Source organism: Xenia sp. Carnegie-2017, unplaced genomic scaffold (assembly GCF_021976095.1).
Source record: "Xenia sp. Carnegie-2017 unplaced genomic scaffold, XeniaSp_v1 HiC_scaffold_21, whole genome shotgun sequence".
In the NCBI taxonomy this organism is placed as follows: domain Eukaryota; kingdom Metazoa; phylum Cnidaria; class Anthozoa; order Malacalcyonacea; family Xeniidae; genus Xenia; species Xenia sp. Carnegie-2017.
In genome coordinates, this window is record NW_025813484.1 from 2331185 (window position 1) to 2357419 (window position 26235).

General features: G+C 34.5%; 5 protein-coding genes and 1 long non-coding RNA gene across 8 annotated transcripts; all 6 read right to left on the bottom strand.

Moving 5' to 3' along the window:
• Nucleotides 1-1275: 1275 nt before the first annotated feature.
• LOC124444812 lies at nt 1276-2872 on the bottom strand. Its single transcript, XM_046995468.1, has 2 exons — nt 2593-2872; nt 1276-1709 (listed from the first exon to the last, which is right to left on the bottom strand). Exons 1-2 carry the CDS (start codon nt 2782-2784, stop codon nt 1377-1379), a joined length of 525 nt encoding a protein of 174 aa, XP_046851424.1. The 5' UTR covers nt 2785-2872; the 3' UTR covers nt 1276-1376.
• A 4638-nt stretch (nt 2873-7510) lies between these two features.
• On the bottom strand, nt 7511-9922 carry LOC124444805. The gene is made up of 4 exons (XM_046995460.1): nt 9715-9922; nt 8267-8527; nt 8148-8186; nt 7511-7870 (listed from the first exon to the last, which is right to left on the bottom strand). The coding sequence occupies exons 1-4, from the start codon at nt 9874-9876 to the stop codon at nt 7610-7612; spliced, it is 723 nt and encodes a 240-aa protein (XP_046851416.1). The 5' UTR covers nt 9877-9922; the 3' UTR covers nt 7511-7609.
• A 967-nt stretch (nt 9923-10889) lies between these two features.
• LOC124444810 lies at nt 10890-18692 on the bottom strand. The gene is made up of 3 exons (XM_046995467.1): nt 18607-18692; nt 11817-11904; nt 10890-11455 (listed from the first exon to the last, which is right to left on the bottom strand). Exons 1-3 carry the CDS (start codon nt 18675-18677, stop codon nt 11084-11086), a joined length of 531 nt encoding a protein of 176 aa, XP_046851423.1. The 5' UTR covers nt 18678-18692; the 3' UTR covers nt 10890-11083.
• Nucleotides 13078-14675, bottom strand: LOC124444806. Of its 3 annotated transcripts, none has more exons than XM_046995461.1 (3): nt 14534-14675; nt 13895-14159; nt 13078-13506 (listed from the first exon to the last, which is right to left on the bottom strand). In XM_046995461.1, the coding sequence occupies exons 2-3, from the start codon at nt 14144-14146 to the stop codon at nt 13138-13140; spliced, it is 621 nt and encodes a 206-aa protein (XP_046851417.1). In that variant the 5' UTR covers nt 14147-14159; nt 14534-14675; the 3' UTR covers nt 13078-13137. The 3 variants fall into 3 exon arrangements, with proteins under 3 accessions (XP_046851417.1, XP_046851418.1, XP_046851419.1); XM_046995462.1 differs by having other exon boundaries at nt 13895-14187; nt 14534-14652; XM_046995463.1 differs by having other exon boundaries at nt 14557-14650.
• A 21-nt stretch (nt 18693-18713) lies between the features above and the next one.
• On the bottom strand, nt 18714-20429 carry LOC124444508. The gene is made up of 2 exons (XM_046995134.1): nt 20032-20429; nt 18714-19115 (listed from the first exon to the last, which is right to left on the bottom strand). Exons 1-2 carry the CDS (start codon nt 20221-20223, stop codon nt 18714-18716), a joined length of 594 nt encoding a protein of 197 aa, XP_046851090.1. The 5' UTR covers nt 20224-20429.
• Nucleotides 20430-21862: 1433 nt separating this feature from the next.
• On the bottom strand, nt 21863-23595 carry LOC124444815. Its single transcript, XR_006948031.1, has 2 exons — nt 23158-23595; nt 21863-22277 (listed from the first exon to the last, which is right to left on the bottom strand). It is a non-coding gene; the product is annotated as an uncharacterized LOC124444815 (long non-coding RNA).
• Between the last annotated feature and the right edge of the window lie 2640 nt (nt 23596-26235).

Below are 26235 nucleotides of genomic sequence, written 5' to 3' on the forward strand. Positions count from 1 at the left end.
GGGCATGTTACGCCACAACTGGTCAAACTTGGTGCTGTAAAAGTGTTTATTTGAAGGCGCTATGTCCTACTAAAGTTAAATTAAACAAGTAAAAGCACAATTAGTAAAAATACATTTAAAGTTATTTGCTGTCTCAACAAACTGGTCATGATCACGATGAAATACACGTTTTAAATTTGTTGTTTATTTGCGAGGCATACAGTTGCGCAAGCGACGTGCAGCTTGTCACTCGACAATGGTCCAGCATAAACATGTCAAGTACTTCATCTAAGCATGTTATCTATCAATATATCTGCAAGGAGAAATTGGCTTCTTCCATTCAACATAAGACCGTTTTATTGACCCGTACCAGCCAATTTCTTTTAGGATTTATGGTGGGGTTATTGCATGGGTGTACCCAATGGGTAGAGATGGATAGTTAATGTTCTTTCACAGCACGTGACGTACAATTTTATGCAATCAATCAATACATGGACATACGTCACGAGTGTATATCCTATCTGTGTGTGATGGTAAACATACAAGCATTCCAGTGAACAAACATTGCATTCTGAATTTATAAAAATATGAAAATCAAATGTCGAAACAAATGCTGCAAATTTTTAAAATTTTCTAACATGTTGATGAATCAATTTGCAGAATAACAATGATACAAAGCAATCATTTTTATGATCAAAGTTTCTCTCACGGTAAATTTGAATTTCTAACGTCTTCTAACAAAATTCAGATTTCATGTATGATCCATCTACAATTCCAATGTATAATTCAGAAAGTCAATATACAACAAACTGAATTATTGATTCGCCTCCAGGCGTAACTACAGCTGCATTCTTGAAAATGTTTGTTAAAATAATAAAATTCCTGATAAAACAACTCGAAATCGTGAAAGGCAGAAGATATAAGTGCAATACATCAAACCGTATTGTTTTTTAATTTAATAGGAATATTTACAATTATCAATTGTATTCGAGTCGCAACCATTGTGACTATAAATTTTGACACAATGATCAATATTTATTTCACGAAGGTGTATAATGATAACATTTGTGGATGCAACACTATGCATGGTTTTTGATTTTAACATTTTCACACTTAGTTCACACTTGTAACATTAGCAAAATATAGAGAAAAGTGATTTCAATAAGATTCACTTTTTACAAAGTACAATATTCTGCGAATTGGATGTTGGAATTCAAAATATGTTTTAATATGTGCCCTGCGTACAGGCTACCCAAAAAAACTGAATGATCGTAAACAAAAAAAGGAGAACTGAAATTCAAATTTTGTTTTTATTATCGTTTACGTTGAATATCTGACAATTATTGTAATTAACATTGCATGCATGTAGCTAAACTCGTTAGTGTTGTAAGAATGTTTCAATCAAGTCGTTTCACTAGAGATTTGGTTTTCAATTTGATACATTGTTGTCGCAGACAACATTTGCCTCGCGTGCATACTTTTGATGTGCATTTTCTTCTCGCTAGTCTTCTCACCGCACTTGGTTGGAGGAGACATCTGAAGCTACAAGAATACGCTCGACTTCGGCAAATGAAAAGTCTGAGGGGGTTGTTTGCATGGCTAACGAGACACTGCAAAAACTTTGGAACATTACATTTGTCGCAGCATTCTTTAATACCCGCGTGGATAGTAAGCCCTCCATTTACCACCATGAAAGCCAGTGTTACACAGTTAACAGGAAAGTCGGGTGTCTATTTGCGGAAGAAAATAAAAAATCACATTATTACAGTAAAACCTAATCAATTGTGTGTTAGAAAAGAATATACATGTCACTGTTATTACCCACCCTCCCTCAGTTATCGATGCTGGCCACTGGCTACTTCCAATTGTCGATTAGAAATTCTATATACTGATTGGCTATTTAACCATTGTTTTTTTTAGAATTTTAGAAATCCTTTTTCAGGATTACTGTTGTGAATTTATCTTTAATCCAATCTCTGATCAATATTTTTTGCCATAGCATAATAAAAATTTGTGTTAGTGGGGTTATAAGGATCAATTTTGCGTATTTGTTGAACCATACTTGGTGTGAAAATGAGCGATTAACCATCAACCTTGCAAATTTCCTTTCTTACAAGATTTCGAACTATATAATTGGACGAAATGCTTGGGTAATTTGCTCCAGGCATAAACTACAGCTGACTTTTTTCATGTTCGTTCATTTAAACTTTTCATCTCGAGTCGTAAGAATTTTGACCATAAATATGTTCAAAATATCTGTTGCACGCCAACAATTAGATTCCATTACTTGAAATGAGTGTCAGTACGACAACTTAGATACATACGATAGATTTATGCTGTATTTAATTTTCTTTAATATTTAAACATATATATAAATTCTTGCGGTTTTCTTAAGAAGCAATTTCTTTGTTTGACTCTCTATCAATTTGGTACATTCCAAGGAGATTTATGTACTTTTATTTGAGACAATAGTTTTATTCTTAACTTAATCCTCTGGTATGAAGGCATATTCATAAGTGATCTAGTTAATTCTTTTGTGGTAGCTAAGAAGAGCGGTACAATTATCCGTTCCTATTTTTATATTCTAGCGGTAAAACTTTTTAATTTTCCTACCGATCTCTTTCTTCTTTTTCCTTCAAGCAGACTTTTTTTAGCGATTTTCAGATATTTTGAAGGTGTTGAAGGGCAACTTGGTAGAAATGGCTTTCGACTTTTTGATTTCACAACGCGTTTAGCTTCTCCTTGATCGATCACAGTAAAAATGACTTGAACGAGAAGGAATAAGGCGACTATAAACTTCATCATTCTTTATGCCTTGGTCTTAGACACCTTTGCTTTTCTGTTATAGCTAGCCGTTTCCTCAATGCTCTGTATTCTTGATGCTCTCTTCAGCAACAAATCACTTCATTTTATACCATTTGGTCCCGTGATATCTCGGGAAGTCGAAGTCACATATTTTTTGAGTGGGTGAACTGGGTGAGGCGCTTTTTTACCATTCAACCTATGAAATACATGCAGGAGTACACTGCAAGACGCCTACACTTTATCTTATCACCTGCTGTCTTGTGCATACGTTGCTGTGAAACAAAGAGACTCTGATTCTTTTAATGGTTTATGAAATGACATAGAATTTGTAAGTGTAGGAACTCTTTGCACTTAATCTTCCAATACTTAAAATAATTCACTTGTTAATGTAAAGAACGAACCAAGAACTTTGATGATGACGATTAACATTTTGAATCGAATTTATACTTTCAATATGTTCCTTCCAATCATGCTTGGGAATCGGTTTGTATATCTTGTAAACGTACATTTCATTGCAAGGGTAACATGAGATTGGAAGCTATTTGCAAATATTTTTTGTTTTGTCACTGGAAAAACGATGAAGGAAATATATTTTCTGAAAAAATGAATGATAATTTTGGTAAAAAATTTGCATAGCAGAACTTATATTTGGGTTGGGTTAGCCTCTGTTGTGTTTCGTTCAAGAAAATATTAGACCGCGTTGACAGGTTCTTTGTTATTATTTTTTGTTTCAAAAGCGTTCGGCACACGAAAAGTTTGAAATGAGACGAGTTCTTTGTTAATTAAAACTTTATAATGTATGGCGTGGCCATGTTCAATCCTTTGATAGAAAATTAAACAATTTAAATTTTTGAAACGGGTCAAATAAAAAGGATGATTATCGAGATGTTAATGTCATCTTTTCTTTGGGAACTGTTTTAGTATAGCTTAGACAAAAAGTTGGACTATCACATGTTTTACACTACCTTGATCAGTTGTACAAGAGTTGTATAAAGACATGATCAATATCGAAAATAGCTTCTCAAATTCCTGTTTGACAAATACGTATTTTATAATGAATTTAATTGACACTCTTGCTTGGGTGAAGCTAGACCTTGCATGCAATGCCTACGCTCGAAACGTCGAGAAATATTGCATTTATTTTTCGAGATCCAATTTTTATCTAATTAACCCTTGTTCGACGACATAATGTAGTAATTACCGCAGTCTTTGATGGGAAACTTGTATCTGTAACTTTTAAATCTAAATAATTTATTTAATTTTGCAATAAGGGCGACGATTTCTGTTCTGAACTAGCCAGACGAACGTTAAGCGTAAGAAAATATTGCTTTGACGGAGATGGAGAGAATGTACCAGAAAAATGTGGTTTCTAAGCATCAATTTGTGACGTGGCTTATCAACGTGTTGTGATCGTTGTAGTGTTTTTTTAGTAATATATAAAAAGCTCCTTTTCATTCTTCGATATCAGTTTTTATGCATTGCATTCACCTGCCAAGCTTTTTTCAATGATAATTGCTACATCAACACAGCACCATTGGTGCTAAACACACCATGTAAGTGGTACTTCCTTGTGATAAAAGTATTTTTCAATAGCAATACGAAATGATAAAACATCCTGTTCGGATGCTTGTCTAGTTTAAATGAAATTACATATAAACAAAAGAATCTACGTCAAAAATATACATGTGAGAATTTAAAAAGTGGAATGAAAAACAATGTATGTAGACAAAATTTTTGAAAGCCTTTAACAACTCTGTTATCTTGTAGAACGTTATATTTTATTATTTTTCAATGCAAACGATGGACTCTAGTTCTTCTAGAAAGAACAAAAAGTTTCTTTGTTATCATATTTGAGGTTTGTGCATATTCATAGGCATATAAAAAAACGTCTGACGTCAAACAAGAGAAATTGTGTGATCATAGCTATTAATATTGAAAACCACCGAGAGATGTCGAAAATATTAAATTCGAGCTCTCGAAGATTGAGATAACATCACGAACTTGAAAACAAGGTTACTCAAACACAGAGTTGTACATAAAAATGAAGTTAGGGTCACTCTATGCATGTGGACAGGCTATTGATGTTCATACAGCAACTTTCGTGCAAAAAGTACAATTGAGTGTTATTTTTTATGTAACATTTTTAACATTTTTCTATTCATCCAAGTTTTCAAAGTTAATAGTTTTCCTTCTGTTTCTACATTTACGATATTTTGGGTTCTCCTATTTGCGTGCAAATTATATTACTCCGATGAGACTCGCTCTTTCCCATAGTTTGTGCTGAAATTGCTACTACTGATTTTCGTACATCCCCATGCATAGTACTTGCTTTAGTACAATACTAATAAGATCATTGATATCCTGTTTCTCGGTTTGAATTTCTAGAAAATATACTCTTGATGAAAGCGTACTCCCTTGATAAATTTATTTAGAAATGCTATTTTATACATCCCACAGCCGGAATGAATACAGTTTAGTGAATAAAATTCCTGTTTGAACAGGTCATCAACGATTATTATAGTTTTGTATTTTGCCACATAACAGATAAGGAAATTAGCCTTTGGTTTATTATGCATGAAGTAAAAAAGAACTTTATGAGCTCAATAAGCTCCAGTAAACTTCCTGAAAAACATTCGAAATGGTACTTGAGACAAATGTCTCTTGCGTCGTTCTTAGCACAAAAGAATTGAATGGACAAGAGTGGACCGCGTGCTGTGCAAGAATACATTAGTCAAAACTAGATTGAAAAATTGAACTATTCAGGACAGGCTAAGTTAGAGTGCTTTATATATTCTTTTTAAATCAAGTATGACTACATTTTCATTATCGTTTGATTTCGTAGCTACACTGTCAAAAAGTCTTAAAATGATTATAAAATGTATGCGCGTTTATGTGAGGAAGCTGGTTCAAGTCGATACAAATCATGTCGTCGTTTCCATTTGAAGATTCTTTTCTGATCTTGACTTTTTCTACCTGTTTTCTTCATTTTAATCTTGCCTTTATAACCGGTCACTTCAATACATGTAGGAATTCGACAGAAAGTCTTCATTCCATTCTTGGTTGTACATTGTTTTTTGTAGCACTTCTTCTCCATTCGCAAACGTTTCAGTTTCTTCTTCACGATCACAGCCTTTATGCAAACATAATCTAGTAATTACCGCAGTCTTTGATGGGAAACCTGTATCTGTAACTTTTAAATCTAAATAATTTATTTAATTTTGCAATAAGGGCGACGGTTTCTGTTCTGAACTAGCCAGACGAACGTTAATCGTAAGAAAATATTGCTTTGAAGGAGATTGAGAGAATGTACCAGAAAAATGTGGTTTCTAAGCATCAATTTGTGACGTGGCTTATCAACGTGTTGTGATCGTTGTAGTGTTTTTTTTAGTAATATATAAAAAGCTCCCTTTCATTCTTCGATATCAGTTTTTATGCATTGCATTCACCTGCCAAGCTTTTTTCAATGATAATTGCTACATCAACACAGTACCATTGGTGCTAAACACACCATGTAAGTGGTACTTCCTTGTGATATAAGTATTTTTCAATAGCAATACGAAATGATAAAACATCCTGTTCGGATGCTTGTCTAGTTTAAATGAAATTACATATAAACAAAAGAATCTACGTCAAAAATATACATGTGAGAATTTAAAAAGTGGAATGAAAAGCTATGTATGTAGACAAAATTTTTGAAAGCCTTTAACAACTCTGCTATCTTGTAGAACGTTTTATTTTATTATTTTTCAGTGCAAACGATGGACTGTAGTTCTTCTAGAAAGAACAAAAAGTTTCTTTGTTATCATATTTGCGGTTTTGGACATATTCTTAGGCATATAAAAAAACGTCTGACGTCAAACAAGAGACATTGTGTGATCATAGCTATTAATATTGAAAACCACCGAGAGATGTCAAAAATATTAAATTCGAGCTCTCGAAGATTGGGATAACATCACGAACTTGAAAACAAGGTTACTCGAACACAGAGTTGTACATAAAAATGAAGTTAGGGTCACTCTATGCATGCGGACAGGCTATTGATGTTTATACAGCAACTTTCGTGCAAAAAGTACAATTGAGTGTTATTTTTATCAAACATTTTTAACATTTTCTATTCATCCAAGTTTTCAAAGTTAATAGTTTTCCTTCTGTTTCTACATTTACGATATTTTGGGTTCTCCTATTTGCGTGCAAATTATATTACTCCGATGAGACTCGCTCTTTCCCATAGTTTGTGCTGAAATTGCTACGACTGATTTTCGTACATCCCCATGCATAGTACTTGCTTTAGTACAATACTAATAAGATCATTGATATCCTGTTTCTCGGTTTGAATTTCTAGAAAATATGCTCTTGATGAAAGCGTACTCCCTTGATAAATTTATTTAGAAATGCTATTTTATACATCCCACAGCCGGAATGAATACAGTTTAGTGAATAAAATTCCTGTTTGAACAGGTCATCAACGATTATTATAGTTTTGTATTTTGCCGCATAACAGATAAGGAAATTAGCCTTTGGTTTATTATGCATGAAGTAAAAAGAACTTTATGAGCTCAGTAAGCTCCCGTAAACTTCCTGAGAAACATTCAAAATGGTACTTGAGACAAATGTCCCTTGCGTCGTTCTTAGCACAAAAGAATTGAATGGACAAGAGTGGACCGCGTGCTGTGCAAGAATACATTAGTCAAAACTAGATTGAAAAATTGAACTATTCAGGACAGGCTAAGTTAGAGTGCTTTATATATTCTTTTTAAATCAAGTATGACTACATTTTCATTATCGTTTGATTTCGTAGCTACACTGTCAAAAAGACTTAAAATGATTATAAAATGTATGCGCGTTTATGTGAGGAAGCTGGTTCAAATCGATACAAATCATGTCGTCGTTTCCATTTGAAGATTCTTTTCTGATCTTGACTTTTTCTACCTGTTTTCTTCATTTTAATCTTGCCTTTATAACCTGTCACTTCGATACATGTAGGAATTCGACAGCAAGTCTTCACTCCATTCTCGGTTGTACATTGTTTTTTGTAGCACTTCTTCTCCATTCGCAAACGTTTTAGTTTCTTCTTCACGATCACAGCCTTTATGCAAACATCACGAATAATGAATAAATGTTTGGAATTTTATTCACCCATGGTATTAAATGCCCAATGTAATGCATGAAAGCGAAGTAGAACAAGAAACAAAAGTTAAGAAAATTTTAAATACTAATCTATAGAAAATCTATTCGACATGTAGAGTACAGTCTACATTTGCATTTTCCATCTAAGACCTAGGGTATCTCAAAGTCTACGAGAGCATTTTCAAACTGTCGTGTTTTCAACAGGCACGCCAAGTGTATGAATGTAAAATAAATACCTCTTCACTTGTAACGTTTACCTCCGACTCTGTATCCACCTATGTAATCAAGGTTTGTGATTGGTTGGCTGTTATTGCTATTTCCCGATTGAACCAATTAGAAAACCCCATTCACTTACTGTCACCTCGCGTTTCCTACGCAGACCATTTTTGCTCGCACCGACAACTGCTTCCAACACGCTATCCTCGTCACGGCAACCAAACACACAATCATATGCTTCACTGCCGCACTGCCAGTCGGGATTTGCATTGTACTCGCAGGTAGCAAAAGTAGGACTTTCACAACTTTTGCAACACTCATAAATTTGAGATGAGAAGTAACTTCGGCTGTTTTCGTCTTTGATGATAGAAGCATGAGCACAATTCATTGTCCAAGCCGACTAAAATATAATTTGATTCGTTGATTACACAGTATCCCCATTCATCCCACAGTATCCCCATTTATCCACAGATATCATGATATGTCATATATATTCCTTCAAGTGATCTTATGCTGTAAATTACCTTAAAACAAGCTTCATGAGCAGGCAAATTTAGTCATCTCTTAATTGCTCAGTATTCACACATACAACTCTCTGTATATTTGAAGTCATAATTAAGTTTTGGCATTAATTAATATGTAAAGTTGCATAGAAAATAATTACTACACTTAAATTATTGTCTTGTAACCATATTGCACATGTATGGACTCACGGTAAAAGATAGTTTTCATTGAAAATTTGAAAGGCCTTCGTTTAAAGATTGAATCAAATAATTATAAGGGAAATATACAACGGTTGACTTTCATTTTGAGTGATTTGTCGTTAGATAACTCTTGACCAGTTACGGTCTGGTTATCTTAAATGAATTTGAAAATTCGAAAAACGTTTGAAATTTTTAATGACTTTGGCTAGAACAAATATCGTCTTGTTTTGTAAAGTTTGTTTTCATCCTGTGGGATTTGCTTTGACATAAAATGGCACAAGAACACGTACAAGCTTGAATGCTTGAATATTTTATTGTAGGTTGAAAGTAGTCAGTTTGGTTGATTGTGTTGTGAGAATTAGCGTATCGTTGCATATTTATAAACGTGTATGCTTTTCTATTGAATTTATCTCCTTATGGCAACTTTTCGCTTTCTGTGTGTGAAGCAATAGAAAATCATTGATAAATAACCTCTAGACGTGGATGGAATATTTTACCACATTCACGTTTTCGTCTATCACATTTGAATATTTTCTTCAACAAGCTCAATAATTTGAAATTCAAAATTACAAGGTTAAGTTGTTGGAATGTTATTAAACAAAAAGAATGATAGCATAATGCTCTCTGCTTTTGAGTAGGCTTGTCTCGTTTACAAGGAAGAGGAGTGGAAGGTTAATTTCTCAAATGTTGTTAGATAAGGTCGTTATTGTTTGTAGTTGTTGGTTATAGCATTATGCTATCATTCTTTTTGTTAAATTCAAAATTGCAACACTGCAAACCAATGCAATACATTTCACTTAATGTTACTCTTACAATGGTTATCAAGGTTATAATAGTTGTACATTAAGCGTTTTGAAATGTGCGCTGTTTCTACTCCTCTTACCTCTCCTCTTTTATACAATGAATTTGAAATGCTTCTCTGGAAAATACTTTTGAGTTGCAACAAATCCGTGCCATTGTTGCACAACGGTAATTTTTTGCCAAAGCTGAATTGTAACAATAAAATACACGAAGTCATCAAAAGCCAAGTTTTTACGGATGCCATGGCTGCTTGCAAATCTGTTTGGTTTGATTTTTAACTGTCAACTGACTCTATAAATGCTATTTGCAAAGCATGTTGCCATGTTTACATAATTATGTACATAATGAAATGTGTTTACATCCGCTCTAAGTATGATGACAAGCCATATGTTGTTCAAGCGAAAATAAAGCTATCCAGAATGCATGTTCAACAGAATGATACATTGTTATACAACAGAAGCTATATGACTCTGAGCTGCGCTATAGGTAGATTGGAACTGTAGTTGTCAGGGCTCAAACATCAATAAGATGACCTACAAATTGGGTCATGCCATAAATTTCTTTAGAAATTTATTGTTTTACAGTAACTCAGTGAGTGAACACCAGAAATTTTACATAGCGTGAACAAACTTGCCGGGCATGTTACGCCACAACTGGTCAACTTGGTGCAGTAAAAGTGTTTATTTGAAGGCGATATGTCCTACTAAAGTTAAACTAAACAAGTAAAATCACAATTAGTAAAAATGCATTTAAAGTTATTTACTGTCTCAACAAACTCGTCATGATCACGATAAAATACACGTTTTAAATTTGTTGTTTATTTGCGAGGCATACAGCTGCGCAAGCGACGTGCAGCTTGTCACTCGACAATGGTCCAGCATAAACATGCGAAGTACTTCATCTAAGCATGTCATCTTCATCTAAGCATGTCATCTATCAATATACCTGCAAGGAGAAATTGGCTTCTTCAATTCAACATAAGACCGTTTTATTGACCCGTACCTGTCAATTTCTTTTATATAGGATTTATGGTGGGGTTATTGTATGGGGTGTACCCAATGGGTAGAGATGGATAGTTTATCTTCTTTCACAGCATGTGACCTACAATTTTATGCAATCAATCAATACATGGACATACGTCATGAGTGAATATCCTGTCTTTGTGTGATGGTAAACATACGAGCATTCCAGTGAACAAACATTGCATTCTGGATTTATAAAAATATGAAAATCACATTTCGAAACAAATGCTGCAAATTTTTAAAATTTTCTAACATGTTCATAAATCAATTTGTATAATAACAATGATACAAAGCAATCATTTTAATGATCAAAGTTTCTCTCACGGTAAATTTGAATTTCTAACGTCTTCTAACAATATCATTGATTTTTGCAGTAATATAGCTACATAGTCTACGACAAGTTAATCTTCCGTCGCGGTGTCGTTAAAGTCAAAGGAACGCACAATCTTTCGATGCAAGTTCTACCCTTTTCCTTACGACTCTCTGGCATTTTTGAGAAACTGGCAATTTTTTTCGTCTTATTGATGGGATTAATCGGACTCGTGATCTCGTGGGAACCTTTTTTCTCTTCGGTACAACTTTCGAAATGATATATGGGTTGTTAAAGTTGATACATTTCACTATACATTGCATGCCTTTGCTTGGACACAACCAAGATGGCGAATATCTGTTCCTCGTCGTGCATAATTGAAATGTTGGAAATTCACACTTCCTGCAACAGTCGTAAATAGGAAAAACGAACTGGTTTCTGCCGGCTACTTCGAGGATACTTGCGTGTGTGCAATCAAACGGCCAATTCACCTGAAAAATTATAAAACAGTTGGCGAATATCAAAACAAAATTTCACATGAAAATGATGTGATTACTATTTTAACATATTTATACGCTGAAGAAGATTGTGTTATGCTATGAAATTAACTCTATGACATTAACTGAAAAAGTGATAAGAGATGACTGCTTCTTACTAAGGCTGACCATTTACCGATCAAATGACTCATCCCTAAATTGCCTGGGAAATTAGCGCTACTTGTTGCTGATTATTGTTTTCACAAATTGTTTATAAGCGTTAATATAAATGTGCAAACGTGATCAGTAGTCGAAGCGAGCGGCTAATAAATTACATTTCTAACTCTTTCATCATTTGCATAAAGCGCGCACTTACCGCACGTTTTGTCCGTCGAAGAGATGTCGCTCTAAGAATAGCCGTAACATCCCTCGACTTACAGAAAGGTAAACGTCTTGTGGACAACCTTCCAAACGAATCATAGCACAATAAAACAATCAGCAATGAAAAAAGAAAGATATTGCCGCTTTTGGTCATACTTTTATTTGACAACTTTTAGCTATTGGTTGTTGTTTATTTTCCAGCTTTGGCCAGAGTCATGTGAGATTTGGTCTTTAAAAGTGTAACACTCGTTGTTTTATATCAAAAATTTCGAAATATGATAGCGCTTTGATAAATTCCTGATTATCGCTTGAGGAAGTCCGTGTTTCTGAAGCTAGACTGAAGAAAATATCAAATTTCGGCTTCCTTTATGAAATTACTCAAAGAAATTTTGCTAATATGGATTTGATTTGCAAAAATAGCCTTACATAATCTAGGTAAATTTGCTGCTCACTCGTTCAATTGTCAGTGAAAATCTCTCACGTTGACACTTTTTGAAAGCTATAGGAATAAAACCTATTTCAAAAATTAGTATAATCTTTAGTAGAAATTTTAAAATCCTCTCTACATTTTTACTCGACATTTAGCTTTTGTCAAAAGCGTTCTCATTGTTCTTTCGATCCAGTGGATTTCATGAAATTCAAAACTCTTAAAAACTCTTAAATCCGGTTTCCCCCTGGCACAAAATTAATTCTACTTGCGTAGTTTGTTGCCTCTGAACATGCTGTATAAGTTAAAAATACATTGTTATTGTTGTACGTATTCAGTTCAGGAACATTCTTGAAATACTGATTGATAATTTTCTTCTAGGACTTAATCTTATCTCAGTCATTCAGGATGTTTTAACTGAAGCGACCATTCCGCAGCTGAAAGGATGTTTTGAAACATCACTGGAGGCTCATTTATCTTTACGTGGAAAATGGAGATCATTGAATTCTTGTGGTCAGTAAACAATTGAAAATTTGACTGGTTATAGCTTATCAAGCGGATATTTAATAATTGGAAGTTGTATAGGTTGATTAATGGCCTAAAACTTCCTTCACACAACTGCTGATTTAGGAAGCTGTGGTTAATGTGCTTCTGTCATGGCAACTTTAAAACCATAAGTTTACGGGGAAAAATGCAACGCAACTTTCCCACTTGTCATTGGGGAAATGAAAGACTTTTACTTTTAAATCAAATGATAATACGGAGCTCAACGAACTTCTTGTAACCAGAAGCATAAGTCAACCATTTTGTTCTCTGTTATACGCATGGCTCAGTTTAAACTTGACTTTTATTTTCTTTTTTTATGCATGCTCGATATTTTAAAGTTAGTTTAAACTTTCAACTTGATACATAATCTACGTAAACAGGTTTCTCCATTTGGAAGTTTTTCCCTTTTTTCACACTTGTTCTTGGGGGGCTTTATGCCGATGACTTTATGACCTCCTTTAATTTTGGAAATACTTGGTTTTATGATCGTGGTAGGTTTCTGTGGCCCATATTTTGCTACGCATTCAAGAATGCAATGGATTCCGTCACTGGGGCATCTCCATGGGGGAGAGCGTTGATACTTTTTCATGCACAAGGTGTACGTTGGAAGGTCACATTTCTTACAGCACTGGTAAATATCATACATGAATTGATAACTGCCCTGATGGTTGACAATACTTGGATATGTGCAATCATATGGCCAAAGTTTGATCTATATAAATATGAACAGAAATGTCTGTTTTACATTTTGAAAATATGGTTGTCATCTTTTCATAAATTTCATCGTCTACACTGACAATCGAGCATAATACAAGATGGATATATTGATTCACAGCTTGAAATATCCTACTGTAATCACTTTAATCCTTTATGTTGCCTTAAGCCATAGATCAGGTCCTGAATTTATATAACAATTAGTTAGTTTTTAAAAGTCTTAATTCGTTTCTATACATCCATGCATGTAGCTAAAAATGAAGCACAATTTGAATTTCATTTTTCAACTGAAATCCTCGAGCAGTCAAGGGCACAAATGTGTTGAATTGTACATTTTAAAGATCGAGTGTTTTATTCTGAAAGGCCATATTGAAATAATAACTTACCGAGCGTTTCTTGCGACTATGTTTTGAAAGGATATCTACTATTTTGGATTCACTGCAGTATCTTGAGTCTTTGACGGGGGAAAATATTACTGGTTTAGTGGGTGCTGGTGGTGTTGGTGGTTTTACAGTTTTAAAGACGGGGAAAGGTTTGAATAAACGTCGCCTACGCATAAACGGTGGTAGACCTTTCCAAGCACATGCCATTGTCGTCAGCAACAAAATTACTCCGTGAAGAACAGTTATCCATCCCATATTGCATGTGATCCTTCAACAAATGATTATCGTTGAAAACTCTATAAAATACCTAATGAAAATTTCATCGGGGAATCTGCACGACACGTGCAGAGATAAAAATGAAATTCCTTTTTATGGACTCAATATATATATCATTGTACAGAAAGTTTCATTGTTTGTCATTGTTAATAATAGTAATCTTGTTCGACAGTTTCAAGTCGACAAGTGAATAGCTAGGTTACTTGTTACAGCCAACTTTTTTGTCATGTACACAATTTCACTATTTCATCATTAGAGAAAAATATGATTTTATCGAGTAACGACCGTTGCATCAACATTGTCATACCAATACAAGCCTTAGGTCTGGCATTAATGTGAATGGAGTATAATAGTGTCTGTTTTTACCGATTCTGTTAAACTCTGCGTACTTTGACTGAGTTGACTCTTGTTTTCAATTGAATCTGCTTTCTTGAGGATATATGTGACAATGATTCCAAAAGCAAGAGACACTATACATGCGCGCAAAACAATTTTTACTTCTTTATATATTTTATTTGCAAGTTAAGTGGGTCGTTAAATTACTTATTGCGCATGATCACTTCCGCAGTCGTCGAATCACTTGTGTGATACTTTGCAGCTCTTATAGTATATATGTGGTAGATTGCATGGCTCTTGACTAAACAAGAAAAAGTCATAATCTTCTTCGTGGGGAATGAAAATATCCTTACAAAAAAAAAATGTTTCGCTATGATTGCTGTTGTGATGATTTCGTCATTGTACTAACCAACACCCAAATCTTCTTATGCACGTTTTTATTAAGTGCGTTTAAGTAACACATCCGGCTTAAATAACGGTTGTTTTTGAATTTTCAAAATCTCAAAACTCTCAACTTTTGGCAAACGGTCAAACTTTAACGTTCACTGTTAGCCAAAAGTTTGTGGTTCACGGTGTGGTTGCATTATTGCAATATTTCGTTGTTCATTTATCAAAAATAACCCGCTTCTCAACGTTTGTAGACATGTGACTCCTTTCTAAAGATAAGATTTGTTGAGTTATGACCCTTGATTATTTTACAAAAATTCTGCGTTTATAACGTGGTTCAACGTTTAAGATCAGCAAACAGCAATATTGATTGTACATAAATATGCAGGGCAGTTTTTTAGCTCAGAGTTATAAAAATGAATGCCCGTTTTTCATTTCTCAATTCTTACAAATTCTTCCTACTGTCTCTTTTGATTTTTTAGATAAATTCTCCTCGGTCCAGAAAAGTTCTTGAAATAATCATTGTTATACTTGATTCATTGCAGGTTCTGACATTGTCAAGAAAGTGATTTGAATTTTACAACTGTGAAATGTGGCAGATCATTTGAAATTAATGGACCGAGAAAGGTAACCGACCGTTTATCATTTTACTGCACGTAAACAATTTAATATTTACTTCCTCGCTGATGTTTGATGACTAAAGACATCCTTTTGTTTGGAAAATTAAAGTCATTCACTGTTTTTCTTCTAAATAAACAAATTTTCCTATCCTACAAAAGTGTAAGTAGGATCAAATCGGCTTTATTGATTCTGATGACGACTACTCATCCTGGATCAGGCTGGATGAGTCACGACAACAACTGATTTATATATGTACGAGTTGATTTACTCGTATCAGCTTGCTTAAATTTTCACGGCGAAATAATAAACACTTACTATAAGCAGTACAAAGATTTCTACCAAAAGATTTTCTTTTATTTTTATAATGCTCAATCCTTCACACGTACTCTTAAACTAACTTGATACATAATCTACGTATACAGGTGTTTCCATTTGGAAGTGTTTCCTTTCTTTCACATTCAAACTTTGGGGGGCTTATGATCTGACCCCCCTGGCCTCCTTTGGGACCTGGGGGACGGGGTCTCCCAACGGGTATTTGACCTTTTTGACCCCCAAGTCTCCTTTGGGACCGGGGGGACCAGGTCTCTCACGTTCTCGTGGTCCATGCTTATTGATACAATCAAACATGCAACGTATGCCTTTACTGGGACATACCAACGATGAATCCTTCGGACGATTTTTGACGCATCTCGCAAACTTTGGAGTTTCACACTTCTGACAACACTTGAAAATATCATACATCAGTTGATATTCGCCCTTGTATTTCATAAAACTTGGATGCACACAGTTAAATGGCCATTGTGTTGTCTATATTCAAATGGAGAGAATTGTCTTAGACTAAGCAACTATGGTCATTATTGGGTGTAAAAGAAAATGACTTGAGTCAAGATGAAACTTTGTAATCTTTTGAATGATAATTCCTTCGTGTTATGATGGCTTTCCGAAAGCAATTAGTCGGCAAACAATGTTATTTTAAGAACTTGTTTACTCTGAATGGTCTGACATTTCAACGGCTGCATAAATATGGTATTGACGAACGCTGAAAACTTTGGAATAGTCCTAGTGTTTATCTGACGTACAAGTTTCTTAACAATTAATTAATTGCTTCTTTCTCTGCTGTGTAACATCATCAAGTCAATTCGTTTGGTTTCATTACAAAAGAGCAATGCAAAGAATACCGTCGAGCCTTTCTTAACCTTCCGAGCGCTTGCTGCGACCTTGTTTCGAAATCGAAGCTATTAATTGTGATTCATAGCAGTATCTACGAATGATGTGACTTTAACACAAGTATGTTATTTAATGTGAGTACCTATACGTATGATGTGACTTTAACACAAGTATGTTATTTAATGTGAATGCCTATACGTATGATGTGACTTTAACACAAGTATGTTATTTAATGTGAATGCCATCTGATGTGACATTAACACAACTAAATATGTACTTTTCAAGAAATCTTACCAACAATTTTAATGTACGTAAATGGACATAGCATTTTTCTAATGTTTCATGATTTCATTTTATTTCTTCTTAATCAAATGAAATGAAGTATGCTATAAAATGTCCAACTTAACTGATCTACAGGAGAGTTACAACAGCTTCATTGACCTACAAGATAAGCTGCATCAGAACATTTGTCGAAAGCGAACATTGGTAGCTATAGGCACTCATGACCTTGACACCTTCAAAGGACCTTTTCTGTATGATGCGAGAACTCCACAAGACATAAAATTTGTGCCCTTGAATAAGGTTTGTTGAAGATTGTGCTAACTTTGTTTGATGGTTTTTTGCCCTTGAATTGATGTTTTGTAATAATGAAATTTGTGGTGTGGCAAATTTTTGCAAGTGGTGTAAAGCTTGGATCTGATTCTATGCCAGCTTAAAAGGCACCAGCATTAAACATAGTAAAACATCTTGTTAAACATTATAAGTTATACATTACCATGTCTTTGTAGTCTGAAGTGTACTAAAAGCATTCAATTTTAGGGTGTTTTTTATAAGATGGAACGCGCATGAAACATGTGTAGTCTGAAGTGTACTAAAAGCATTCAATTTAAGGGGGTTTTTCATAAGATGGAACGTGCATGAAACATGGACGGACATAGGAAGGTCGATAATGTCGGCGAGCTTTATTTATATGTACATTTTATAGTCTTTAAACAACAATGGCTTCATACGTCCCTGCGATAAAATGCTTTTCTTGATAGCATTTTCAACTGCCTTTTAAAGCTGTGCGGTTCTAGAAAATTTTTTCTCGATTTCGGATTCCCACATTCCCCGCTCGGCAAAATGTGTGGGTTTCACACCTCACCCCACATTCCCCGCTCGGCACAATGTGTGGATTTCACACCTCACCCCACATTCCCCGCTCGGCAAAATGTGTGGTTTTCACACCTCACCCCACATTCCCCGCTCGGCACAATTTGTGGTTTTCACACCTCACTCTACATTCCCCGCTCGACAAAATGTGTGGTTTTCACACCTCACCCCACATTCCCCGCTGCGCACATCTCTGCTATCAATGTTTACTGTGGCAATTGGACAGATTAATTTTAGTTCAACTTTTTTTACTGCTCTAGCATAAGGAATATACAGCTGTCGAGATGATGGATCTTTATCAGGTACCAAGTATCACGACATTTCTTGCATTTTTCTTGTATGAATTTTAAAGTAAAGGTTTCACATGTGAATGATGTGATTGCTATTTTAACATATTTATACGCTGAAGAAGATTGATAACTGATAAGAGATGACTGCTTCTACTAAGGCTGACCATTTACCGATCAATCGACTCATCCCTAAATTGCTTGGGAAATTAGCGCTACTTTCAAAGCAGTGTAAAAAGGCAATGACACGCGACATTTTTCAAGCCTCGTCAAAGAGGTTGTTGCTGATTATTGTTTTCACAAATTGTTTATGAGCGTTAATATAAATGTGCGAACGTGATCAGTAGTCGAAGCGAGCGGCTAATAAATTACATTTCTTACTTTTCTTCATTTGCATAAAGTGCGTGACCTACCGCACGTTTTGTCCGTCGAAGAGATATCGCTCTAAGAATAGCCGTAACATCCCTCGACCTACAGAAAGGTATACGCCTTCCAAACGAATCATAGCACAATAAAACAATCAGCAATGAAAAAAGAAAGATATTGCCGCTTTTGGTCATACTTTTATTTAATAACTTTCAACTATTGGTTGTTCTTTATTTTCCAGCTTTGGCCAGAGTCTGAAATTTGGTTTGTAAAAGTGTAGTGTTCATTGGTCTTCTAAAATTGTTTTGAGCAAAATGTATCACTGGATTTGTTTTCAACTTGATACATTGTTGTTGCATACAACAATTGCGCAGCGTGCATACTTTCGATGTGCATTTTCTTCTCGCTTGCCTTCTCGCTGCACTTGGTTGGAGACATTTGCAGCTACAAGAAAATGCTTCACTTCGGCAAATGTAAAGTTCGTGGGGGTTGTTTGCATGGCTATGGCGAGACTGCACAAACTTTGGAAATTTACATTCGTTGCAGCATTCTTTAATACCCGTGTGGAAAACCAAATTTCCATTTGCCACAATGAAAGCCAGATGTACACAGTTAACAGGAAAGTCGGATGCCTATTTGCGGAAGAAAATAAAAAATCACGCATAATTAAGATTTTTGGAAAATGATTTTACATTATTACAATAAAACCTAATCAATTGATTGTTAGAAAAGAATATACATGTCACTGTTATTACTCACCCTCCCCCAGTTATCGATGCTGGCCACTGGCTACTTCCAATTGTCGGTTAGAAATTCTATATACTGATTGGCTATTTAAGCATTGTTTTTTTAGAAATTTAGAAATCCTTTTTCAGGATTACTGTTGTGAATTTATCTTTAATCCAATCTCTGACCAATATTTTTGCCATAGCATAATCAAAATTTGTGTTAGTTAGGCTATAAGGATCAATTTTGCGTATTTGTTGAACCATACTTGGTGTGAAAATGAGCGATTAACCATCAACCTTGCAAATTTCCTTTCTTACAAGAATTCGAACTATATAATTGGACGAAATACTTTGGTAATTTGCCTCCAGGCATAAACTACAGCTGACTTTTTTTCATGTTCGTTCATTTAAACTTATCAATTCGAGTCGTAAGAATTTTGACCATAAATATGTTTAAAATATCTGTTGCACGCCAACAATTAGATTCCATCACTTCAAATGAGTGTTAGTACGACAACTTAGATACATGCGATAGACTTACCCTGTATTTAACTCTCTTTAATAATTAAACATAGATATAAATTATTGCGGTTTTCTTAAGAAGCAATTTCTTTGTTCGGCTGTCTATCGATATGGTACATTCCAAGGAGATTTATGTACTTTTTATTTGTGACAATAGTTTTATTCTTAACTTAATCCTCTGGTATGGAGGCATATTCGTAAGTGATCTAGTTAATTCTTTTGTGGTAGCTAAGAAGAGCGGTACAATTATCCGTTCCTATTTTTATATTCTAGCGGTAAAACTTTTTAATTTTCCTACCGATCTCTTTCTTCTTTGTCCTTCAAGCAGACTTTTTTTAGCGATTTTCAGATATTTTGAAGGTGTTAAAGGGCATTTTGGTGGAAATGGCTTTCGACTTTTGTAATCCACAACGCGTCTTGCTTCTCCTTGATCGATCACAGTAAAAATGACTTGAACGAGAAGGAATAAGGCGACTATAAACTTCATCATTCTTTATGCCTTGGTCTCAGACATCTTTGCTTTTCTGTTATAGCTAGCCGTTTCCTCAATAATCTGTATTCTTGATGCTCTCACCAGCAACAAATCACTTCATTTTTATACCATTTGGTCCCGTGAGATCTCGGGAAGTCGAAGTCACATATTTTTTCAGTGGGTGAACTGGGTGAGGCGCTTTTTTACCATTCAACCTATAAAATACATGCAGAAGTACACTGCAAGACGCCTCAACTTTATCATATCTCCTGCTGTCTTGTGCATACGTTACTGTGAAACAAAGAGATTTGATACCTTTAATGGTTTATGAAATGATATAGAATTTGTAAGTGTAGGAATTCTTTGCACTTAATCTTCCAATACGTAAAAAAATTCACTTGTTAATGTAAAGAACGAACCAAGAACTTTGATGATGACGATTAACATTTTGAATCGAATTTATACTTTCAATATGTTCCTTCCAATCATGCTTGGGAATCGGTTCGTATAACTTGTAAACGTACATTTCATTGCAAGGGTAACATGAGATTTGAAGCTATTTGCAAATATTTTTTGTTTTGTCACTGGAAAAACGATGAAGGAAATATATTTTCTGAAAAAATGAATGATAATTTTGGTAAAAAAATTTGCATAACAGAAGTTATATTTGGGTTGGGTTAGCCTATGTTGTGTTTCGTTCTAGAAAATATTAGACCGCGTTGACAGGTTCTTTGTTATTATTTTTTGTTTCGAAAGCGTTCTGCACACGAAAAGTTTGAAATGGGATGAGTTCTTTGTTCATTAAAACTTTATAGTGTATGGCGTGGCCATGTTCAATCCGTGTTGCTGAAGCTAGAATAAAGAAAATATCAAATTTCGGCTTCCTTAATGAAATTACTTAAAGAAATTTTGCTAAGATGGATTTGATTTGCAAAAATAGCCTTACGTAAACTAGGTAAATTTGCTGCTCACTCGTTCAATTATCAGTGAAAATCTCTCGCGTTGACACTTTTTGAAAGCTATAGGAATAAAACCTATTTCAAAAATTAGTATAATCTTTTGTAGAAATTTTAAAATCTACATTTTTACACCACATTTAGCTTTTGTCAAAAGCGTTCTCATTGTTCTTTCGATCCGGTGGATTTCATGAAATTCAAAACTCTTAAAAACTCTTAAATCCGGTTTCCCCCTGGCACAAAATTAATTCTACTTGCGTAGTTTGTTGCCTCTGAACATGCTGTATAAGTTAAAAATACATTGTTATTGTTGTACGTATTCAGTTCAGGAACATTCTTGAAATACTGATTGATAATTTTCTTCTAGGATTTAATCTTATCTCAGTCATTCAGGATGTTTTAACTGAAGCGACCATTCGGCAGCTGAAAGGATGTTTTGAGACATCACTGGAGGTTTATTTATCTTTACGTGGAAAATAAAGGTCATTGAATTCTTGTGGTGAGTAAACATTTGAAAATTTGACTGGTTATTGCTTATCTAGCGAAAATTTAATAATTGGAAGTTGTATTAGGTTGATTAATGGCCTAAAACTTCCTTCACACAACTGCTAATTTAGGAAGCTGAGGTTCATATGTGCCCTGCATACAGGCTACCCACAAAAACTGAAAGTTTTAATGATCGTAAACAAAATACGGAGAACTGAAATTCAAATTTTATTTTTATTATCTTTTACGTTGAATATCTGACAATCATTGTAATTAACATTGCATGCATGTAGCTAAACTCGTTAGTGCTGTAAAAATGTTTCAACCAAGTCGTTTCACTGGAGATTTGGTTTACAAAGTGATACATTGTTGTTGCAGACAACATCCGCCTCGCGTGCATTTATTTGATGTGCATTTTTTTGCACTTCGTTGGTGACATCTGCAGATACAAGAAAATGCTTCATTTCGGCAAATGGAAAGTTTGTGGGGGTTGTTTGCATGCGTTTTGAGACACTTCAAAAACTTATCATTGCATTTCTTGCAGCATTCATAAGTATCCATGTGGAAAGTCGAAATTCCATTTGCCATAATCAAAGCCAGATGTACACACTTAACAGGAAAGTCGGATGCCTATTTGCGGAAGAAAATAAAAAATCACATTATTACAATAAAACCTAATCAATTGTGTGTTAGAAAAGAATATACATGTCACTGTTATTACCCACCTCCCCAGTTATCGATGCTGGCCACTGGCTACTTGAATTTTCGATTAGAAATTCTATATACTGATTGGCTATTTAAGCATTGTTTTTTTTAGAAATTTAGAAATCCTTTTTCAGGATTACTGTTGTGAATTTATCTTCAATCCAATCTCTGACCAATATTTTTGCCATAGCATAATAAAAATTTGTGTTAGTGGGGTTATAAGGATCAATTTTGCGTATTTGTTGAACCATGCTTGGTGTGAAAATGAGCGATTAACCATCAACCTTGCAAATTTCCTTTCTTACAAGAATTCGAACTATATAATTGGACGAAATGCTTGGGTAATTTGCCTTCAGGCATAAACTACAGCTGACTTTTTCATGTTCGTTCATTTAAACTTATCAATTCGAGTCATAAGAATTTTGACCATAAATATGTTTAAAATATCTGTTGCACGCCAACAATTAGATTCCATCACTTGAAATGAGTGTCAGTACGACAACTTAGATACATACGATAGACTTACCTTGTATTTAACTCTCTTTAATAATTAAACATAGATATAAATTATTGCGGTTTTCTTAAGGAGCAATTTCTTTGTTTGACTGTCTATCGATATGGTACATTCCAAGGAGATTTATGTACTTTTTATTTGTGACAATAGTTTTATTCTTAACTTAATCCTCTGGTATGGAGGCATATTCGTAAGTGATCTAGTTGATTCTTTTGTGGTAGCTAAGAAGAGCGGTACAATTATCCGTTCCTATTTTTATATTCTAGCGGTAAAACTTTTTAATATCCCTACCGATGTCTTTCTTCTTTGTCCTTCAAGCAGACTTATTTTAGCGATTTTCAGATATTTTGAACGTGTTGAAGGGCAACTTGGTAGAAATGGCTTTCGACTTTTGATTTCAAACGCGTTTAGCTTCTCCTTGATCGATCACAGTAAAAATGACTTGAACGAGAAGGAATAAGGCGACTATAAACTTCATCATTCTTTATGCCTTGGTCTTAGATACCTTTGCTTTTCTGTTATAGCTAGCCGTTTCCTCAATGCTCTGTATTCTTGATGCTCTCACCAGCAACAAATCGCTTCATTTTTATACCATTTGGTCCCGTGATATCTCGGGAAGTCGAAGTCACATATTTTTTCAGTGGGTAAACTTGGTGAGGCGCTTTTTTACCATTCAACCTATGAAATACATGCAGGAGTACACTGCAAGACGCCTCCACTTTATCATATCTCCTGCTGTCTTGTGCATACGTTGCTGTGAAACAAAGATACTTTAATACCTTTAATGGTTTAGGAAATGATATAGAATTTGTAAGTGTAGGAATTCTTTGCACTTAATCTTCCAATACTTAAAATAATTCACTTGTTAATGTAAAGAACGAACCAAGAACTTTGATGATGACGATTAACATTTTGAATCGAATTTATACTTTCAATATGTTCCTTCCAATCATGCTTGGGAATCGGTTCGTATAACTTGTAAACGTACATTTCATTGCAAGGGCTACATGAGATTGGAAGCTATTTGCAAATATTTTTGTTTTGTCACTGGAAAACGATGAAGGAAATATATTTTCTGAAAAAATAAATGATAATTTTGGTAAAAATTTGCATAGCAGAACTTATATTTGGGTTGTTAGCCTCTGTTGTGTTCCGTTCAAGAAAATATTAGACCGCGTTGACAGGTTCTTTGTTATTATTTTTGTTTCGAAAGCGTACGGCACATGAAAAGTTTGAAATGGGATGAGTTCTTTGTTAATGAAAACTTTATAATGTATGGCGTGGCCATGTTCAATCCGTGTTGCTGAAGCTAGACTAAAGAAAATATCAAATTTCGGCTTCCTTAATAAAATTACTTAAAGAAATTTCTGCTAAGATGGATTTGATTTGCAAAATAGCCTTACGTAAACTAGGTAAATTTGCTGCTCACTCGTTCAATTGTCAGTGAAAATCTCTCACGTTGACACTTTTGAAAGCTATAGGAATAAAACCTATTTCAAAATTAGTATAATCTTTTCTAGAAATTTTAAAATCCTCTCTACATTTTACTCATGAAATTTGGATTTCATGAAATTCAAAACTCTTAAATCCGGTTTCCCCCTGGCACAAAATTAATTCTACTTGCGTAGTTTGTTGCCTCTGAACATGCTGTGTAAGTTAAAAATACATTGTTATTGTTGTACGTATTCAGTTCAGGAACATTCTTGAAATACTGATTGATAATTTTCTTCTAGGACTTAATCTTATCTCAGTCATTCAGGATGTTTTAATTGAAGCGACCATTCGGCAGCTGAAAGGATGTTTTGAAACATCACTGGAGGTTTATTTATCTTTACGTGGAAAATAAAGGTCATTGAATTCTTGTGGTGAGTAAACACTTGAAAGGCCAAATATAGCTTTGACAGGTCAAATATAGCTTATCAAGCGGAAATTTAATAATTGGAAGGTGTATTAGGTTGATTGATGGCCTAAAATTTCCTTCACACAACTGCTAATTTAGGAAGCTGAGGTTAACGTGCTTCTGTCATGGCAACTTTAAAATCATAAGTTTGCAGGAAAAATGCAACGCAACTGAAACATTTGGGAAATGAAAGACTTTTACTTTTAAATCAAATAATAATACGGAGCTCAACGAACTTCTTGTAACCAGAAGCATAAGTCAACCATTTTGTTCTCTGTTATATGCATGACTCAGTTTAAACTTGACTTTTATTTTCTTTTTTTGTTCATGCTCGATACTTTACAGTTAGTTCATCGTCTACACAGAAAATCGAGCATAAAACAAAATGGATATATTGATTCACAGCTTGAGATATCCTACTGTAATCACTTTAATCCTTTATGTTATCTTAAGCCATAGATTAGGTCCTGAATTTATATAACAATTGGTTAGTTTTTAAAAGTCTTAATTCGTTTCTATACATCCATGCATGTAGCTAAAAATGAAGCACAATTTGAATTTTATTTTTCAATTGAAATCCTCGAGCAGTCAAGGGCACAAATGTGTTCAACTGTACATTTTAAAGATCGATTGTTTTATTCTGAAAGGCCATGTTCAAATATTAACTTACCGAGCGTTTCTTGCGACTATGTTTTGAAAGGATAGCTACTATTTTGGATTCATTGCAGTATCTTGAGTCTTTGACGGGGGGAAATATTACTGGTTTAGTAGGTGGTGGTGGTGTTGGTGGTTTTACAGTTTTAAAAACAGGGAAAGGTTTGAATAAACGTCGTCTACGCACAAACGTTGGTAGACCTTTCCAAGCACATGCCATCGTTGTCAGCAACAAAATTACTCCGTGAATAACAGTTATCCATCCCATATTGCATGTGATCCTTCAACAAATGATTATCGTTGAAGACTCTAAAAAATACCTAATGAAAATTTCATCGGGGAATCTCCACGACACGTGCAGAGATAAAAATGAAATTCCTCAGAATTATTATGGACTCAATATATACATCATTGTACAGAAAGTTTCATTGTTTGTCATTGGTAATAATAGTAATCTTTTTCGAAAGTTTTAAGTCGACAAGTGAATCGCTAGGTTACTTGTTACAGCCAACTTTTTTGTCATGTACACAATTTCACTATTTCATCATTAGAGAAAAATATGATTTTATCGAGTAACGACCGTTGCATCAACATTGTCATACCAATACAAGCCTTAGGTCTGGCATTAATGTGACTGGAGTATAATAGTGTCTGTTTTTACCGATTCTGTTAAACTCTGCATACTTTGACTGAGTTGACTCTTGTTTTCAATTGAATCTGCTTTCTTCACGATATATGTGACAATGGTTACAAAGCAAGAGACACTATACATGCGCGCAAAACAATTTTTACTTTTTTATATATTTTATTTGCAA